This window comes from Diuraphis noxia, unplaced genomic scaffold, assembly GCF_037042655.1.
Source record: "Diuraphis noxia isolate RWA-SAM2 unplaced genomic scaffold, SU_Dnox_SAM2 contig0005, whole genome shotgun sequence".
NCBI classification, from domain to species: Eukaryota; Metazoa; Arthropoda; class Insecta; order Hemiptera; family Aphididae; genus Diuraphis; species Diuraphis noxia.
The window spans coordinates 25,630,690-25,653,912 of NW_028301715.1; the positions used below are offsets into that span (position 1 = coordinate 25,630,690).

The following is a 23,223-nucleotide window of genomic DNA, read 5'->3' on the forward strand; positions in this document are numbered from 1 at the left end:
GGTTATTTGGTACGAAACGCATCACACTATATAAAAGTGTGGTCGATCTCAGGCCAGTCCTATTTTTTGCAATAGTACACAATTTGCACGAAAAATAAAATATAACTAATCGTTTATTCATTACTTTCAGTTATTCAACGACAATAGAAATTGATTGGGATAAAACAAAAAATTGTCTTTTAATGCGTGTGTATAATATTTATATAGATATATAATATTATATTACGCAATATTATAATATGTACAAATATATTATTATAGTTTATGATTTATATAGTATAATAGTAGTAGTAGTTAATCGATATAATATAATATAATAATGTAAACAAATATGAATACGAACAAAGTGCAAAATCTAAAAAAAATGTTTTTGTGGTTTTTTTTTTTTGGTATTGGGTTAACGAAAAATTAAGTACGAACAAATATAATATATATATATATAACAAACAAACAAAATATAACAAGCGCGTAGTAATAATATAAAATGTACATTACATATATCTAAAATGTATTAATTATATGTATAATGTATATAAGATAATAGTGTACGAACAATTTATTAGTATAATATACAGTATAAGTATAAATTACGGGGTATTTACAAAATTGGATATACATGTACATTGTACAATATTATTATATTATATTACAATGTAAATCTAAAAATATATTGTACAAGTTTTATGTATATTGCCGCGGCCGCCGGCCGGAGCCAAAGCGTTTACACGAACAAATTTATTTACAATTTTTTTTTTTTTTTTAAAGGATAATAATAATAATAATAATATATATATATATATAAACGTGTATCAATTGATCTAGTTCCCTACGACAAATTAAGTTTTACCGAACATAATATTTAATAATAATATGATTATACCTACACAACTTACTGGCGTAAAAATAAATATAATAACTTGTAACTGCACACATAATAATGATAATAATAATGGATTTCAATACGATTATTGTACTTGCAACAATCGTTTAAAAAACGACAAACACTATAATATTATCTACTCCTATAGTAATATTAACGCGAAAAACGATACACATTATTACACTATACGTACCGTTTCTCCCGTGACATTATTAGGTACTATTATTATTATATTGTTATAACTCTACGCATGCTAATATCATTATCATTATTGTTCTATAAATTACGTCTATATTAAGATTATTTATTTATATTTTATGATTTATTTTGTATGGATAATGATAATAATAACATAGTAACCGTATATAAAATATAGTGAGAAAGACTAGGACGCACGAGCCAATCGAATGTTTTGTTGGCAGTTTCGGACCACCATCACATCATCTCCACCTGGATCAATATACCTACTTTTTTATACTATAAATAAACACAGCGGCCGAAATATTATTATTTTAAATCGTTTGATTCTCGTCCATGGCGACCGATCGGAAAATAAATACTAAACAGTAAACACTACGTTTTCACACGCCGATTTCATCATCGTGTGGGTTACGCTTACTGCTACGATGCCACGAAAAAGAAAAATTAAAAAAAATGAGATCTCAATACCATTGTCTAACACAGCACGGATTATGGGCGATGGGTATCGTGGTCGCGTGGTGTCGTCGGAAGACTCTTCGATAACAACTATACAACCACACTGTCTTAGGGATGCGCCTCGTGCTTACATAATTAAGATCTTTTTTTTTTTTTTCAGAAAATTTAGAAAACCTACGAGGAACGTTATTATTTGTTTTAACGAAACACCTATAATTATTATTATAAAATTATTATAGACTGAACATTATATTGCATCGTGCAGTGTTGCATTTTATGTGCAGCTGCTACAGACACGACTGCTGATTTTGCCGACGACCACGAATAACAGATAATATAATATTATCATAATAAACTTTAATGTATGATATATATATATATATATATAATACATTCGCGCAATAACCTACGAAAATGTTCATTCGTCGTACTTGACCGGCTGTTGCTGTTGCTGTTGCTGCAACAGGTGATCGGTGGGCGAACCGCACGCGGCCGACACCGCCAATGCCGGTTGCGGTTTCTTCTTGAGTATTCCCATGTTCTGGGCCGTCTCCAAGAATATCTTGTGCTCGCTGAGCGCGGCCAGCGTCTCCCGGTCCTTCTTCTGTTCCTCGTAGTCGCGTTTCATCTTGGCCCGGCGGTTCTGGAACCACGTGATGACCTGTGCGTTCGTCAGGCCCAGGCTGGACGCGATCTCGTCCCTGTCGGCCGGCGAGAGGTACTTCTGGTACAGGAATCGTTTCTCCAGCTCGAATATCTGGTGGTTGGTGAACGCGGTGCGCGACTTGCGCTTCTTTTTGGGCTGCGACCGCGAGTTGAACAGGTTCAGATGACTGGAACTGGTATCTGTGAACAGAAAACGAGACATTTTTTTAGTAAAAAACGGTCGATGAAATTCACACGTAATGATGAAAGCCCTAAGGTACTGCGCGACGGCTCTCGATGAAAACAAAAAAAAAGGTGAAAACGAAGAAGCATTCTAAAAAAAAAAAAAACATGCGCGCAGACTTTTTTATACTCGTGATTTTTACACTTTAAGACACGATACCTATTGCGCGGTCGGAAAAGTATTTCTCGGGATGTCACCGTTGAAAATCAAAGGTGATAATACATTTATATTAATTCTAATGTCAATATATTTAGTATATTTTATTCGACCGTTCGACATATCTGAAATGCTACGATATAATATATGCACAAGCATCGAACAACAGATGAGCTCTGGGTTTCAAAAAAACGCGGAAAATTTTTTAATTGCCACGTGAAACTCGTCATATTTATTTAAAAAAAAAAAAAAAATGACAGTATAAACGATACAATATAGGACGATGGTGGCCTTTAAAGTTATACTGGCGCAGCTCACGGTATATATATAGGTATTATATACAACTTGAAACCGTTTATGTTATAGATCGTCCGCGGAGATACCTAATAACCTGCGTTATTGATTTGTGATCGCAGTCAGTTCTATCCAACGGTCGAACACGCGTCAAACACACAGTCAACGAAGCCTACTCGGGGCACTATATTATATATCGTAATGTACACAGTGTGTTAACATCGCTTCCAAATCACAATCTCCGTGAGAAATGCGAAGAGTGGTTTTGCCTAGAATATTATCTTATTGACACGCTCTCGGCTGGCAGAGTTGGATTCGTTTGTAGCCCGGATGAACACGAGCTCCGGATTATCGATGATGATCCGCGACCGCGACCAAACGGAATTCGGAAGTTCGGTAATTATTATTAATCACCGCAAATAGCGTTATACACATGCACTGCAGCAGCAGCAGTAGCAATGTATAATATACAGTCATCGCAGTGCGATTTATCGGACGGTTACGATTCGTCGATACGACACGCCGTTCGTACAGCATTTATATATACATAATTATATTAGGTTAGGTACCTATATGTATATATAACGATAACACGCAGATATATACTTAGAGTATATATATTTCTGTATGTATCGTTTACGTATACAAATCGGGTGTGCACAATCGATTGACCCGCGGCCGGCCGCGATTGATTCGGTTCGAAACGCGCGATTAGGGGCGCAAACATTTTCGATATAATCGCGACGCTGACACGCCTGAGAATTTAATAATATAACGAGACGGCCAGACTATTGACGGGCGTATTTAAAACGGCGGCGGCATGAATATAAGTATATAATATAAAATATGTACATCGTATATAATATATTATATTATATAACGACCGTCGACCATGTTAGTGGTCTAATAATAACACGAGCGATGTTGTCGATGGCGAAACGTAAATCAAAAATATGGAGCAGCGGCCGCGAGAACATTGCGAACAACATTTGAAAAAATTGTATGATACATATATATTATATAATGTATGGGTACGAAAATAATAATAATAAACGGTATATACGATCGCCGGCAGAAAAAGACTTATCGCCGCGGCCGTAAAAATTGCGGAGAAGGGTTCGGTTTTGCACTCACGAGAAAACCCGTTAAAAATGTCAACTGCGACAAAACTACAGAACCGCGACTAATCCGCCGTTTGAACGAATAAATCACATTTCATCTTTGCAGCGCATAAATGACACGCACACGCCGTTTAAATGTTTTACTGGCAAGCGGTCGCTATTAATTACTATTATTATTATTGTTATTATTGTATATATAAAAACTACAAATAATTTAATATATTATACGTAATATTACCGCCCGACGTTACAGAATGTATCGTCGTTAATCTCGAAAATGCGTGAGACGGAATTCAACATAATAATTATTATAATATTATACTTTTACGGAGCACAATAAGTGCACTATAACACACCCTCCGACGTTTCCCAAGATAGAAGCTATCGTTTGGCGTCAGAAATTTCGGTGCTGAATAGTGAATAGTATATTATTGTAACGAAACGAATTTAAGAAACATAAGTAGTTATAGGAGTAATAACTACAGTGATTACTTATTATATTACCGAGGAGAGTTGTTCGCGCGGTCTCTAAAGGGTGATAGGATTTTTCTTTTTGCAGGTCGTTTTCCAAAAATATAATACGTCGGCATGATGCTGGGTTCGTGGATAGCAAACGTATTATATATGTAATGCGTTTCAATTATATTATTTAATAATGCAATAATATATGTTATGTGTATATATTTATATTCTAAAAACGATTTTTTCTTTTTAAGCTTCCGTTGGAGATCCTCTTCAGTCCCTCCATCGAACAATACTCGTAAATACGAGTGTACAGGTCAGGCCACTCTTAAACACGATTTTGACGTTTTTGTACTAAGTTTTCAGGACGAGCGCGTGCCGTTAGTAAAAATACGCAATAAAAAATTAAAAAGCGGTAAAAGAAGAAAAAGGAAAATAAAAATAAAAATAAAAAACGGCAACCGGGCATGGCTGTTTTATTGCTCGGGAAGAAGCGACCAACCGACCGACCGAATTCCACAGCTAATTTGTAATCTGTGAATTTATACGAATGAACGTGTATACTCGTAGTAGGAATTCATAATTTAACTAACGAGCAAACGACAAGCGAAACGTCTGTTTCTCTCTCTCTGATTTAATAGCCAAAGATTTTCGAATATAATATGTGAAGGCCGTCGGCGCGGTGCGTAGTTTATGTTCGAGAAAAAAAATGCACTTTCACGTGTGCACAACGTATATAACATATATTATGTATAATATTTGTAGGTAGTATAAATTATTGTAAAATGTGCATTTGATAAGCTAGTAAAAAAAAATACGTTTCCCCCCACACACACCGCTCGCAACACCATTAATTGGACGTCTCTCACGTCTCTCATCGGCGGCGGCATTAGTAGTGGGTGGCAAAAGATTTGTATTTTATTTTTCCTTATTCCTTTGTGTCCATGTTTTTACACGATTATTACCACTAAACAACACTATACACAACAACTACCCCGCGTAATGCCGACCAATGCCACGGTCCGGTAATCACTCTATGGAGGCGGTGGCGGCGGTCACTTATTTCACACTTATTTTGATCCGTGGAATTTTTCGGTCCTCCTCGGTGACGTGTACAACATTAAACGTATTGTGTGTACCCTGAGAATATTTCTGTTCTGTTTTCAGACGGTTTGTCGATTTTTTTTTGTACTTTACATTCGTCAGATAAAGCTTTCATTATTATTGTCTTATAAACTATTATAATTAAAATTAATGTATGATTCCGACGCGTAAAAAGGCTCTCTATCTCGTACGACGCTCTCGATGGCGGCAATTAATGCGTTCACCGTTTTGGAAAATGGCAAACAACAGAGGCCCTTTCAAATAGACTGGTGACTAATGAAGTAATGACGGTTCCTCGCTCGAGAGCGTAGGCAGCAGAAATGGTGCGGTCGAAAATTCCGGATTATTATCGTCGTCGTCGTTGTCGAGCTCAGCGATTTTTCGCTGTTTAACAGAGAGGTTCATTATGAATATTGTTATTATTATTAAGAGTTAAAGTTTGTTAATTTTAATTTTTGGTCGAATATACCGAAAATCTGTCGAGATTAACGGCATGATAATTTTTCTAATTTATTGTATTTCAACAATTAAACAACTAACTGCCGTCGTGAGCAGACCATCGCACTTCGCATATTATACTAATAAACAAATAGATAATACAATAAAGAGAACTATTATAAACCCGTTGTAACTTGTATAGCCCACATACCTACCGTGTATCACGAATAATGACTATAAAATATCGCTGTCGATAAATTAATAATAATAATAATAACTGGTCGAAAACTATATTAGCTAACGCTCAGTACATTGACATGATAATATAAAACATCTTTATATGGCTATATAATATATTATATAAGTGAGCAATATATTATTATAATATCGATACAAATAATAATATAACGTTCATGTAGTAATTTTATCGCAACTGCCTTGTCGCTTCTATAATAATAATAATATGATCCTCAATGCGAACAACGATAACGCGTAAGTATTATTACAACAATCTAATATGGGTAATATCTTCGCGTATATAATATAATGTTATTACCTACCATCATATTAAAATATACGTGCTGGGCCGGTCGTGGTGGCGGCGGCGGCCGAGCCGAGCCGAGCCGAGTCCGGCCGAGCAGCGCGTTACGGCGCTACGGTAAGTTACGCGGCGTGCCTCGGCGGTGGGTAATAGCCGCGGGGCGCGCCGTCTCATGTCGGCGGCCACATCAAAGGTCCCGCGCATGGCAGGTGTGACTAAACAGCAGAGGCGGCTCCTCTGATCGTATCGCTTCTTATTACCGCCGCCGCCGACACCGGGGCCCCGACATTCCGGTGCGCGGGTTCTCAAAATTGTTCTCGTGCGCGCGTAAGGTTAGGTTCGAATACGACGAAAAAAGCAATATCGGAAATAGGTAATACTATAGAGGCGAGCACAACATGTCGTGTGTTCCATTAATACAATACTTACACGTAATAAACTATAATATGGTGTCCTACATCAAGTACGTAGTATTGTACGTATATAAACGTACGTTGTGTCTCAACTTACCACGACGTGATAATATTATATAATTTTCTATTTACACCGTATATTATTATGTTACACCTCTGTATAATATATAATAAGTACTAACTGTAGCGGATAAATCCGACGAGCCTATAAATAATTGGTCGATACGTTGCAGGGATGAGAGGCAAATCTTCGTATATCATTATCAAAAAACGTATTATATCGTGTATACCGATTATCATCGAATTCGAAGACGAATACATCTTTGGTAATGAATATTGATTTATTATGAATTATATAAGTATACATAATATGATCTCTCGGCTGTTACAGGTTGTATGTACCTACTTATAGTTATTTTTTTTGTTTTTAAGTCAGGTAAAGGTATATATATCGATTACTACTTTTACTATTTTTATAACAAACGAACTCCTGGAATCTATGGATATAAAATCGAAAGAATAATATTTGTAAAATGGACGGTAATATGAGAAATTATCAAATGATGTCAATCGACAATAGTTACAAAGTTCCAACCCGTCTCGGTGATCCACCCCCACGTCCACATTAACAAAACCCCGCAGTTATCCCCAATCTTAAATTTCTCTACTATTACGTAATGTGATGTTATAATATACTGCATACACAAATTGAATAAAACGTTAAAAAAAAGTTAGATGAGGCAACTTGTTATAGAGCAAACGTTATTTTTCTACAAATTATTAATTTATTTATCCATGGATAAATCAATACACTGATGTTATCAGAGCATTAAACTAACTGTTTCGTTCCAAGTGAAAAATTATCAAAGGTTTCCTCTTATATCTCTCCTACTCAAGGTGGTGTAGTTATATGATCTCGTTCGGATTTATTATACTTTAACGGCCGATTATGGCTGCTAGTGAATATGTACGCGCAGAGTGCATACATGCATAATATATATTACACATACGATATTGAAATTACGTTACTGTAGAAGTATATAGTGTTGGTCGCAGTGCGTGTACGTAAAATTGAACTTTTTTACGATCGTCCCGGCGGATTTGCCTATATTAAATATATTATTACCATTATGACGTTATTAACGAGGCCGGAAATTGTGCGGGACTCATGCACAGAGTAACCGTGACGACAAAAGCGATAAAAAACGAAAACAAAAAAAAATCAGATCGGCCTCACGACCCGAGTGCGAAAAGCCCGCGAGCCCGCCGCAGACGTGTCCCCCAGGTCTCTGTGTACATATTATATTTAGGTATGTACGATAGAGATAAAAAAATTAATTATATTTTCGAGTTTACATTATTAGTCGGCACTATACATATACGTGTTATCATGATATATATACATATTACCAAATTATCATGCAAATGCGTAAACAGATCGAAGGCATATTATCCACGGTGTCAGTTATTGTCTATATCTATTATTATATAGGTATATATAGGTACACAACTCTTGCATAGTCAACCCGATCGCGCTGATATTAAACACGTAAATCTGCAATATTATCGCGTCTATAATAATAATAACAATAATACAATATTTTGCCGTGTTATAATTTTTTTTAGTTCGAAAACGTGATCTATAATGGACCTTCGGCCGGCGCGTGGCGTGACAGACAGGCAGCAAATGCGCTCGACCTGCAGCAATAACCGTCGAATAATACGTTTATATAATATAATATATACTATACGCAACACCGTAAAATTTTAGTTTACCGGTGCGAAATCGCACATTTTTGTCGTCATATATACAGGCCGTAGGCCGTAGCACAAAACTGCAACAAAAGCTACAAAAATCGGCTAACCACATCACCATATATTATCATGACGTGGCGAGGAAATGATCCATTGTATAATTTAATAATTATTGATGCCATTGTGCGTACACTGGGGTCGGAGGTTAAATGTTGATGGAGTGCTGAGTGCATTATATTATTGGACGACATAATATACACATCATTATAAAATGTATTATTTAGTTTTTCATAAATTATAGCAAATACACGAAGCCATGGCCCATGAGAGGGTCCACCAATTTCTTCGTTATTTCGCAACAATCATGAAATCCGTGACCAACCATATACATAGGTACCTACATAATACATATGTTATTATTATCTTATACATTATGATAGTATCAAATTTTAATAATTATTATTAATATTAGATATGTGAATATGTGATTATATTGTATAATATTATATAATGTGTATCGCCGTCGTGAGATATATAATTTTTTAAGTATACGTACCTACGCAAACGATATGTATTGTTTTGGTATTCACGTGTGTGTATGTGAGTGTGTGTGTGTACTACCCGTGTAGGTACCTGCATTGCGCGTCTGTGGGACGAGCGGCTAAACAACAAAGGATCCCCGCTGAACCAATTAATGACTCAGCCGTATTAATTAGCTTCAGTCTTATAGTTGTCCAAAGAGAACTGTGCGAGATGTGTACATGAAAAAAAAATAATAATATAAAAATAATACAGGCTCGTTGGCTCTCTAATGGTTTTGACTCTGATCGATCTCGTTTCGTCCTTTTGTTCGGAACGTCTCTGGTGTGCGTCCCGATGATCGTAAACGAGGCACCTACTAATCGAAAATTTTCATCATTATACCCATTACACATACACACACACACACACACACACACACACACACACACATATACATTAAGTATAATATTATATACCCGCGGTGTGGTATACATATTATATACTACTTCTACTCTCTCCTCCTATTCCTTCTCCGCTTACTCATATAATACTCGCTCGATGTCCTACACTACACCCGTACGTATATTATAATGCGGGTACGATTTACTTAAGTTATTATCATGTACCCGTCCGTCGGTTGTCGTGACCGCCTTGCCGAGGTGGTGCTGCAATTAAATCGATGCAGTTTTATAGTGCACGATGGGAAGAAGGGGGACTGCAGAGACGCGTGAGAATAATCAGCCGAAGATATTAGTGCGGCTATTGTGGCGGGGGAGTATGGTACATCGCAACGAGAAACAATAATCGTTATATATTATCATCGTTGCGCGCTTTGCGGCGGCGGAACAGAGTACCGAACATTAAATTATTATTATTGTTCGCGTTACGAGAAGAGAGATAATAATATATGTCATTTCTATTGTGTGTGTATGAGTGTAAGGAGTGTGTGAGCGAGTAGACGAAGACCTGTGGATCGGAGGTGTTATCCGTGAAGTGGGGGTGGAAACACTCGAGTTGGTGGAGGGGTGACGCGAGTATCGTGTTTTTAATAAGATATTGAATTAAACGTGACAAGGCGATATTAGCCGGCAGCAGTCGAGAGCGCGGTACAAAGCGCACCGCTAACTAGCACCTCCGGTTTCATAATCATCGTCGGATTAGACTGTGACGAGGTTACCGATAATAAATGAAATGTGCAGATTTTTTTTTAAACATTGTCTTTTCTCTTGTTTCTCTTCTTCCAACCCCGTCCACCCATCACCCATGCCACGTTTGAAATTCTATCACACATTAGGTGATGCCATTCGTCATCTATTTATAACGAATATATATTCTACACTATATGCCATCGTGTAATCTGTACATAAAGATTATTAAAGGCTAAATTGGTGGACCTACCTAGGTATGTATATTTGCATATATATAGGTATAGATACATGATTTTATTATCATCTGTAAAAAACAGACATTTTAACCACTCGTATAGGTACCTATAACTCGTTCGAAAACTAAAAGACAAAAGAGATAACTCGATAAAACGTGTGGGTAAAGTGATCTACTAGAAATCGAAATTAAAAATAATATAAAATATAAGGTGACTATGGCAACGCGTGGTGTATCCAAATTTTACCGTAGTTTGTAGATGTACCTAGTTTAGTATGATTCAAGTTATTAAACGCTATGTAATAATTATTAATTATTATAACTTCAACACAATATACAAAACTAAATATTATTTTGACATTTGTTTTTATTTCTAAGGCCTTAGTTTTATTATATTATTTGATTGCATCAAAAACTCTACAAGACACCCACACACATATTATACACGCCGATGACGTCCAGAATAGCGCGCTGAATAATTGCGATACTAATCTATCTATCTATCTATATATATATATATATATGTATAGATGTTATATGTAAAGTAAAGTAATATATATATAATATATTAATTATGATTCACGACCTTGTCATATACACACACACACGTGTACTTAAACTAATTAGTCGTTCGTTCCACCACCGCGGCCGTGGTCCTCCTATCCACACATATAATATCTATACACACACACACACACTAAGCCAGATGTATTATAATACTCTATGGCAATGGATAAGAGAAAAAACAATGGCAACACCTATATGTATATATCGCGTCGCACGCAATACGCTATAACACTGCCTACTGCGAGCAAGCCGCTGTCGGAACGTAATCCGAATCTTGTTACCGAGACCACGGCGCATTCAGATCATTATTACAACACATATACGTTATTATTATAACACAACGGTATACATATTATATTATACGCAGAGTTCCGGAGTCTTACAATAATACTAATAATAATAATTATATACGCTGTTCAGGTCGTCTCTTACTTTCGCATCAGCACCGGATTCGTTCTCGAGACGGTATATTATAACTTCTTTTCGAATCATTATACCGTATATATTATATACATTTTTGGTTTCGTGCAGCAGTTAAAAACGATCAGGTTTAAAAATCTGTGGAGATGGCATTGGCGGTGAGCGGGTTTGTAAGGGGTATAAACACTATGCGAGACACTTGGTATAAATGTATAAATATATATATTGTAATGTTACTCTCGAGCGCGGCTTATCGTTGAAGAAGGAGATATATTGTTATTTTAATCATGACATACTGTACGGTAAATCATCGGTGGTTTGCGAAAACTGTGATTCGTGCATTCTTTTTTCCCTGGTACCTATATATTATCATGTTGTATTAATGAGTTGAAAAGAGTATTTTTCAAAACCTGCAGATACCGGCGGTGCCTCGGGAGACAGGATAATACGCGTAGCAGAGGACGTAATCGGTTCGATATTGAGTGGATCGTTGTACAATTACATACCTACCTAAACTTGCAGTGAGCTCGTATTACAAGTATTACAACCGTCGAATGTAGATGATTTTATTCGCGTCGTGTATGATAATCGTGTTCCGCGATTCCGCGTGCTATACCTACATTATATGATATGATAACAATATTATTATATATACAGGGTGGGACAAGGGGCGTGGCCGAACGACGGTATTCGTAAGTACGATGACGTATAATATTAAAATAATAATATATTAAGTAAAATCCATCCATCTGCCGCATAACCACCTAGCCCAAGTCACATCATGAATGACGCGTTCGATTGGAAAAATATGATAATCGAGTTTAGTACCGCGCGGGAATGATGGAGAGGAAAAAAATATTATATGTACGTCGAGATTTTAGCGGACGAATAAAGAGACGTAAAGGTTTAGTAAGGAAGGAGGGGATAGATTAAAATGTTAGCCGAATAAGACTTTGAACATGAACACAACAATTTGAGGGGAACAATCATTTAAGAGAATTTCGCCAAAAAGACGTGTAACGTATATTATTATAACGACCGTTTCTCCTCCTCCGCTCGTTAATATATATATATATATATATATATGACTTAACATAACACCGCGGGTGGCCGTTCAATTTACAATATTCGTAAAATACGCACTGCTGCAGCAAGCGGTGTATATAGTGTATAAGGAATCTCATATCCTCCATGGACCCCATAAACGGTGAATTAGTTTGGGATTAAATTTGACACGGACAATTAATCGGACGAGAATCGTGTAATAGCGCGATAATAATAATAAAATATAATAATGCAGACGCTCATCATCACTACGACGGCAGCGGCAAGTGTGACGCGCGTAGACGCTTAATAGAAAGCATCCTTCGACTGCAATTCGTCATCTAATTAAATCATTTTATTACTCTGACATTTTTTTTTTGCTTCGAAACAGCTAAGTATATTGCGAGCCTGCGAATTTCTTTAAAACTTATAAAACATATAGGTCACATTAATAGGTTTTAATAGGTACATATTAGTATATTATACGTACACGGTTATGATTTCTTTAATATATTGCAGATGATAATAAATAATATATATCATACTATAATCGTTCGTAATGTGATGAAAAAAGGATTTTAAAATCAGGAGATGCTAAAAACGTCACAGTCCAGACCGTGGGCGTTTGAGTGCATGTATAATGCGTGTTTGCGTGTGTGGGTGGTTGGGTAGTTATATATAGTAGAACGGATCGGAGGGGAAGAAAAGCGGTTTCTTTCACCGATGTCATTACATTATCACATAATACACAATATGATAATAATATAATATGTGTAGTTTACGGGGCCCATTTAAAGGATTACGACATGTTAAACTAACTGGGGTCCCGGGGTATTTAGGCACCGTCACCCAGGTCTCGCGCCCGTCTCTGCTTTCATGCCGCCGACGGTCAATGATAAATCACCATTAAGCCCGGGCAAGCGGGGTGATGGGTTTTTTCTTTTTCTATTCCTAATACCTTTGGTCGGACGGGTATTTCGTTTCTTCCAGGGACAAAACGTTATGAGAAAAATATATAAGACACTGTATATGATTATATATTTATTACGTGTAAAAATGATGTCATATTTCCTCGGTGTACCGCCGCTGCTGCAGGTTGTAAATAATAAAATAACCATCGTATTATATATATACATATTAGGTAGAAGTGTACCTCTATAGTCTATAACACACACACACACACACATGTGATATTATATAGTTATATAGGTATATAGAAACGACGGCTTTAATTTTCCCGGTGCCGCGAAAGAGGTGTCGTTGACGGGAGGGAAAGGGCAAGCGGGTGAGCTGCCGCGGCGGCGGTGGAGGCCACACACAAACACCCGAACCGTATAATCAAGCAGCTGCCGTGGCGGCTCCTACTCAGCCTTAATACGCTCGGGCCCGAAGCGATATCTATAATAATAATAATAATAATAATAATACTAAAATATATTTAACTAAATATCCCCCGAGTATAATTTTATTACTGTTTTTTATTATTTCACTCGACTGCAGTTAGACGCGCGCGCACGGCATTTAATTTCCGAGAACAGGTCAATTCTCTCTGCCGTGGACGACGGATAGAACGAGAAAACGGACGCGACCCCTTTTTGCGCAGCGTACCTAGCAATAATCCTATGCGCAACCAAAACGGACGTCAGCAGCGGACACGTCGTCGCGGCGCGCGCCGGCTGTGTTGCGGAGATACGTTTCGAAACTCTATTGCTCAGGTCCATCACGCCCGCCCCCCGCCCCTCTCTGACTCCTGGACTACTAATATAATGATGAACTAAACGCGTTTATACTACGTCTCTTCTCATTGTTGAAACGCAGCACTATAATATTATTATTATTATTATGTTAAACGAATGAAATATAATGTAGTCGTAGTGAGTACTGATTGTACGATATTTGAAGGTTCAAGTGCAATACAAAAGTGTAAACAACAATAATATACAACTGTAACCGAGACTAGTGGCAATGGTGTAACATAATTGATCGTACAAGATTTTTATTATTATTATTATATCAATATTACATCAATATGACAATATATATTATTGCAATACCTATATTACAGTATTATACAACCATCGGTTAAAGAAAAGAGGATGGGTGGGGACGGAGCCCCTTTTCAAAGTATAATCACAATTTTTAAGCCTTTTAGGCTTTGATTCAAAAAAAAAAAACACAATTAGGTACACATTAAAATATGAATAAATATACGATTGAAGAGCCAGAAAGGGTCATATGATATGAGTCACTCATATCTCTTGCAAATAGGTGACAGTACAATATAATAGCCATTTAAATATTATTTTTACTTATTGAAAAATAAAAATGCTATTTATGATTCAAAATTGATATGACATGCATTGGTTTGGGAGATATGGGTGAGGGGGGGGGGGTTGTTGATGCTGTAGTGAAACACAGCACAAATGGTTTTGACTTATGACGTTAACTGCAGGGAAAAAAATAAACAATGACCAATTTGCAAAATGGCTACAAAGATCGTCACATTAATAAATCATAATAAGCAGTATTATGGACAACGACCTCGTGGACCTAGAATGTTTTATTGTCCCGCTAGACGAATTGTCAATCTAATTGGACACGTATACAATATGTTTATAACATAAAAATTTACGCGCAAAAAAAAATAAAAAATGAAAATATGTGCTCAGAATTCTAAAGCCTGTTCGAATAATCTTCTTGGCACCAGAACTGACGTATATTACCGTAATATAATAATATAATATACGTACGACAGCATCTCGATGAAATTTCAAGAATTCATCCTGAGTATAAAATATATATGCTTATAAATTAATTGGATTTCCGCGGCGATGGTGATTATTATTATAAATCGTAATGGCGGCAGACGATAAATATTTTGTTTTCATTTTTAATATGTCCCTAACAATGAACCCGTCATCACATAATTTCCCCTCTCATCCTGTCACGAATGCGCACACACACACACACACACACACACACACACGCACGCACGCACGCACGCACGCACTCACTATCACACACATGCACGTTTAAACAGTGTCGGGAGACTTAAGATCGCGCGCGTGCGCGTGTTTAAAAATACACACACAAACACACACTCGCTGGCGCGGCTCTCGAAAACAGTGTGCGCCACTAATTGTCTATTAACAAAACGTATAGATACGACGTCGAGACGAAGAAAGATTGATCGACGGCGGCCGGGAACGCTTACTAATAATTATTACTACCGACCGCTGAGGTTAGACTTGACAAAACTCGAATGAAAATATATATACCTAATATAACGAACGATACGGTCCGCGACGGGGTATCACATTGTGATTCGTATACGGTCCAGAGCAGTCCTTTGGATAAAGGTTTATAATGAGGTTAAAGTTTGTAAAAACATTAGGTAACACTACTACATGGGTATAGGTCAGGTTGTATAGGTGCCGACAGGCGATGGCGATGCGCGTGGTGAATATCGATCGCAATACGCCGAAAATAATCGCAATTAAAATGTATATACTATTTTAATCGAAACGAAATATTATTATTAAAATGAGATGATAGAAAATAATAAAATCGCCGGGCACACACGTCGAGTTGCCGTAGTAATGTTATGGTAACACATCCGCCGCCAAACGTGTCGGACGCGATATCACGAATGGGATAAAAAAAAAAAACAACAGGTTCTTTTTGTACGGTCGGCGTCGGCGTCCGTAATTACAGGCCGGCCTGTTGATATTAACTTCACCGTTTGCTATAATATTATACCATCTAGGCAGCGGCGGCGGCGTATTCACAGAGGTATACGTACACGCCGTACATACACCTAAATACGACCCCGAGACACTCCTAAATGCTAATGAGACTTAAATATCATGTCAAAATACATCCCTGGCGGTCTAGCACTCGTCCATAGCCGTCTTTCAGCTCTCTTCGTCGGCCCACGTACACACCCCCAAAACACCCTAAAATGGTTACACACACACACGTCGCACGATGATTTTCTGCCCCCGACCGCATCATCACGACAACCCGGTCATTTTCAACGCCCTTTGTCGCACCACCTTGCGCGCGTTACAAAAACAATTTTTCTTTTATTTTATACCCATCTTTATAAACTATATAGTATAACCTCCTCGCCCCCTCACACCGTGTAATTTATTTATTCACGCGAGGAAATCTCAAGACACCTATATATATATATATATATATATATATACAATATACATACATACACCATTGTATACATCATTACAGACCGTCTTGGGACCCGCAAACTCCTATTATTTATATTATAGTCGAAATTACGCTGTGCGAGTTTATATAATACATATTATATAACGTATATAGGGGCGCCGACGGAAACCCATTCGACGGTTTTTAGTTCCTCGACGTCATCTGCACCGCCGATGTTTATTATTATATTAATAATAATATTATTGTACGATGGGTACCTATAGGTACGTTTCGCGGTCCACGACTTTTCCGACGTCGAGAACGTATTATTATTTAACTACGCCCCTCCGCCACCCCTCCCTCTAATCATTTGTGTGAGGCGTTTTGACGTGATATCATCATCACCATTATTCTTATTACCACTCCGATCGCCCGGGTCGCGTGTGTGTATATTAAACGATCACGCGGTATACAGTTACGGACGTTTACAATAACGATGTTGTTGTACATTCCAATCGTCTGAATCGGACGGCTATTAAATCGAATATATTGGTTAATCGATAATCGTAAAACGCACTTCTATATATATATATATATATATATGCACGGTAAATTTTAACAACATAATAGCGCTAGTAAAACGTTAATTAATTATAAAAAATTAATAACGGGAGAGTGCTGGAGAGTATACCTACCGCCGAATAGACACAAGTATTATAAAAACTTAGCCGCGTGACATTTATCGAAAGCAGCACCTAAATCATTATCCGGACGCGCCGGGAACGAAAATTGTTTCAAGACACTTGCAAGTCATCGCGGTAGCTGTTAATTGATTATTATTTTTTTTCCGACAATATTAATTCCTGTAGGTATACGTACACTTGCCAGTTGCCACTGACACACAAAAGATAAACAATGCTTTAAGAACAATATTGATGGATTTATGTGTGCAACTGTACTACAACACAGGTATACTAAAATAAAGAACCGTGATGTAGTAAATAATAGACCAACAAAAGCAAAACATAAAGATGGTCGAATGAAAGATGAGTGCATTGAAAACGTCGACAAACCAAGTTGCGGACACGAAGAGAAAAACAATATATGTGGTGTAAAAAAAAAAAATGCATCACGATAATTAACACTGGTAAATCAATAATATTATAGACGCATTATCGAAAGAAAAAAAAATGTGACTACATTAGTATTATAGTTGAAAATATATTAAATAAATCAATGACTGAAATATATTCATAACGAATATTAGAATGCACTATATCCAATAAATAATTGTTACACCCGAGTATAATATGACTGGTGTCTGGTAAGTGGAAATAGTATAGAAACGGTTACGGCTTAAGTTATGGAGGGATATCGTAATATTACGGTTCCAAATGTTTATTGTGATTTGATCTAATAAACAGGTTACCGGCGGCGTGTGCGGAGAAACCAAGTCTTCGAACAATTAACGCCGCGACGTTAATTCGGAGGTGGGCTATAAAATAAAATAAAAATTACTGCCCACATGGAAAGTAATCATTTTTATTTTTCAGCGGGTCGAACACTAAAAACGCTGACGGATTCCGTTATGAATACAGATTTAATTTTTATCGTTTTAAAACTATGCAAGCATCCGTTTTCAAAAAAAAACACCGGTATACTTGCTCGACATCTACCGGTCGTATTATGCTTTTGATAAAAAAAATACACACGAAAGAGCCTGAAGTAAAATAATTACGATGTATAATGATATTATTAACAACGTTTTCCCGTATATACAATCACGCTTAATTATCCGATCGAAATGATCTTGTGATGACGGCCTTCGCAGCGCGCACACGCACACGCACACGACTACCATACCATATGAATTCGCCGATTCATTCGAATGCTGTGGCAACCATCTCGTTGGCTTCGAGGGATCAATCAAGGCGTTGGCCTCGAACGCCGCCGGTCATCGCTCGATCCAACAAAAATAGGACCGCTGATAATAAAAATTAAGGACGCGCTGAAAAGACGGAATCTCGATGTCAATAATAGTATATCATAATAACGCGCATTGTTGTACTATTGCATGTAGGTACTAAATGATTTTGCGGGCCCTATAAAATAAGTATTCCTGTTTTTTGAAAAAAAATTTCAAAATATCGAAATTTACAAATTCCATTATTCGACTGTGCCCTTAAATAGTCGCAGGCGCCTGCAGTACTGAGTCCCTTGTATGGGCCCTGCATATTGCATTCGTCCGCCCATTCGGAATGGTTTGTATAACTATACTCATTACTCATAAATCATAATACTACTTCACCAAAGGAGTACATCAAAACGACTCCAATTAACTCGACCTGCAATATATTGACGGCAGCAGAACGTGGCGAGAGTTTCACACAATTATAATATATTCAATCACAATAAACTCGCGGCCAACTATAATTTGTATACATATAATATTTTTAGGTACCAGCTATATTCGTTTGTCGATGCCACACAACTCGTTATGAACATTAATAGAGTACACACACACACACGAGCGCGCTTGCGCTATAGTAAGGGCCCACCGGCCGTTTTTTATTATTATTATTATATATTATATATATATATTTTTTTTTTATCTTTTTACGGGGAGTAAGAAAAATAAGCCGCCGCGGTCGGCGACAAAGGATTTCTAACGAACCGTCGATAATTGAAATCTATTCACCGCGCGCGGAGTTTGTGAGAGAATGTTCTTGTATATAAACAAACTATCGGGACAAAAAAGAAAAATTAATTATTACGTCCGCGCGCGTTGGTATTATACGTTGCCGCCGCGTAGGAAGTGGTTGGAATATGTACTATTTTTTTCCTCGGATTTCGTTCCGATATCGGCCTGGGCTTTGTTCTTTGCGGGCGACACGTAGGTTCGAGGATCAATGATCCGTAGGTCGTGTATATAGTCACCAGTATACATCTCCTTGTATATACGTATAAGGTGTGACTATATATTATATATATATATACATAATTTTTTTATCAGCGTCGTCCAATTAGATTGGGTGACGAAATTTTTTTTGTAAAAATATACACACAATCGTAGCAAAACGAACAGCACACTATATTATTATATAATAGAGCGCGCGTGCGCCACAAAACCCAAAGCATTGCACGAACTACACCCTTGGGACATTTTAACACACAAATCACGGTGAAGGAAAGAGGTTTATATAGAAATATCATCAACCATTCCGCGTATCACTAGAAAAATTCGATACTATGCGAGGTTGTTGAAAACGCGACTAATTTCGTGAACAGTTATTGAGACCCTTTTTTAAAATTGTATGTTATAGACATTCAGAAAATTGCCGGTTGAACTTTTCAACAATTTATCCAAAACGCTTCAGTACAATTTAAAAAAAAAAAAAAATACATCGATAACGACTCGATTGAGTGAACTGCAAGAGAGTTTTGTTTGTGTGTCGTCGGTTTAAAATATATATGCACCTCCAACTACAGTTTATCGAGTTTTGAATGATATTCGTTGGCCGAATCGCGCCGTCCGGACTTACACAACTGCGGGACTTTGACGGTGAACATATGTGCAGCGCTAAAGCAGCGGTGGTGCGCAGAACATTTTCCAGACCCGCGCGAGAAAAAATCATAAAACTGTGCCACCCACAGTGCTCGTACAACGCGCCTGTATAAATAATAATGTACGGAGAAGATAAATTCTACACCGGCGCATTGTCGTAATCGTAACGATATATATAAATTGTTATTATCTAAACACGTCGATAATTACATTACGAATCGATCGATCGGTGTAATAATAGATATTATGCGAATCCGCACTCAATATTTTCGTTACAGAACCCGAATAATTACACATATTATATGTGTAGAGTATTATATACATACGACTCCACCCTTCGAGTATCGCTACAGCGCTAAAGTCCGGTCAAGTCCGGTCGAGTTTTTCCACCAATGACGCGTGTACTGGACTGTAATATAATAATAATAATAATAATATAATAAACCGGCGGCGGCGGTGTCGTATAAGATCGTCGGCGTCCGCAGACGAGTTCAAAGAGTTGAAAAGAGGAAAAAAAACAACCTTATTGCTCGAGGTGGTTTACGTGCGGCAGTGACAGCGTATTATATTATATACATATTATGTATACGACTATATATATAACAATATATACATATATATATATATATATATATATATATATATATATATATATATATATATATATATATATATATATATATATATATATATATATATATATATATATATATATATATACCATGTATATATTATATACTCACTCATTGACATGGACCCGCGCGCGCCGTTACATTGTGTGTTGGCCGCCGCAGCAAACACTGTGCGCGTTTGTGCGTTGCCGTGTAGCGATATTATAATAAAACTAATAATACACACGGCGGCGGCGGTGGCGGTCGGCCGGTGTCGGGCGCGTGTTCTGCGGCTCGCGCTCTCCCAAAAACGAGGACGCGACGCGGACACTGCACGACGCGCGCGCACGCACTGCGGGTGGATATCGTTTGTTGTCGACACGTATATAATATGACGTGCGTACACGACGGCGACGATTGCGAGGCAAAGAATTACCAACACTGATGCCGCAGTGTCATTAATAACACTAATATTATATACTATATTATACTATACTAGTATTACTACTACTAATATTACCACCCACTATACGAGTGGGCACGTCATTTCGCATACACTATATACCTACACGCTGTGCACGTGTAGTTGAAAATAAAATTGTGAGTTGCAAATGCGCTACGACTGTGGAACTAGAAAAATTGGGGACTTAACTATATAACGACCCAACGAAACAACGAAGTATAAAACAAAAGGCCTTAGGCGTAACAAGTGCAAGGCACTGCACTAGAGATTAAATATACCATATAAGTGCCATTTTGGTAGGTGGCGACGTATATTGTAAAACTTGTAAATTTTGTAGAAGTTTTTTCCGTTAACCGTAAAAAATGTTGGCATGATAATCACTAATCGCAGACAAAATGTTGAAGCTGTTATTGATGATTTCAATAATAACGTAAATTTTACAAGGCGAATGATTCTGCAAAATATTAAGTCAATGATTCCATATAATTTATTATGTCATAATAATGTATTGTTTTTATAAAAAATATATTGTGCATAGTAACTTTTTTTTCTCAAAAATAATGATTATTATTTATTAATAGTGTTTTCTTATGATTGTGAATCTCAACTACACTCTCAACAAAAACTTTAATCATTCGGCTCGTATAACTGTATTAAAAAAATGATTATAAGGCCAGTGTAGGTCTAGCGAATTATAAAAAAAAAATGAGACACCTAGTTGAATTTTGTAAGTTAAGGTTAATTTTTAGTTAATGAATTTGTTATATTATTGTATATTAGACACACGGCTCACGGCTTATTGTGGTACACAGACTTATGTATACCCTGAAAAAAGGTCTTGCTATACGTCTATGGTATAGAGCAACTACAATGTCGAACGCTTGGTGGTCAGGAGGACCTCGCAATCATTTCGAAACTTTTGGATGTTGGAGCTCAGAGTCCTGCAAATGGGAGAGAGTTCACAGGAAACGCACCCAAAGTCGGGGAAACCGCCATCACCTACTTAATAGTTGATTGTCCATTATGTACACGAGTATATACTGATGTATTATAGATTCTATAATACACTACTGCAATTATATTTTTATAATATATAAATATGTATATATACTTGCATTACACACTTAATAGCCCCACAGCGGATGACGGCGTGGAACGATGACAAATTATACTAAGATACTTCCAAATCCGGTGAAAAGGAGGGGGTTTGGTTTTATTTCCCAGAGGGATAAAAATCGACGACATTTCCGACGTGAGGACATGCATAGCACAGGCAGCATCAGACGATCGCGTCTTTCGTCGCACACGATAATTTACGGTCGCCAATAAATATACAGCCACCGCCCGGCCAAGGACTATTATCCCGCCGCTCATTAGGGTCGAGCGTCCCTGTACCGATAGCTCTTCATTTGCGAGCAGGCACACGGTTGACAGACTTATTGGTTTTGCAACGGCGCGCGATTCCCGTCGACGACAAACCTCTGAATGTCCTTACTACCCTCCCCCCACGCCACCGATCTACTCATTCGCTTCCGGTCGCTCGTCGATTAGATTATTGTTGTAAAAAGGATAAGAAAAAACAACGTTAGGTACAATATATAGATACCTACGTTACGTAGGCTACGTACAAACTACAAATCCGGACATGACATGACATCCCATTCCCGCCATAAATAACCATCAAACGCGTTATTACGATACGAATTTTTCTTCTTCTCGCAATAAAACACTGTCAACCCAATCAATAAAACACGTGCCCGGGCACACAGAA

The 23,223-nt window shown here is 37.3% G+C and overlaps 1 protein-coding gene across 1 annotated transcript in view; it reads right to left on the reverse strand.

Annotated features, from left to right (window-relative positions):
- Positions 1-269: 269 nt before the first annotated feature.
- Positions 270-23,223, reverse strand: part of LOC107163509 (uncharacterized) — a 54,258-nt gene continuing 31,304 nt past the window's right edge. Inside the window, exon 2 of the mRNA XM_015510972.2 lies at positions 270-2,383. Coding sequence (XP_015366458.2) covers positions 1,956-2,383 — 428 coding nt within the window. The 3' untranslated portion in view covers positions 270-1,955. The remainder of the gene's footprint in view (positions 2,384-23,223) is intronic.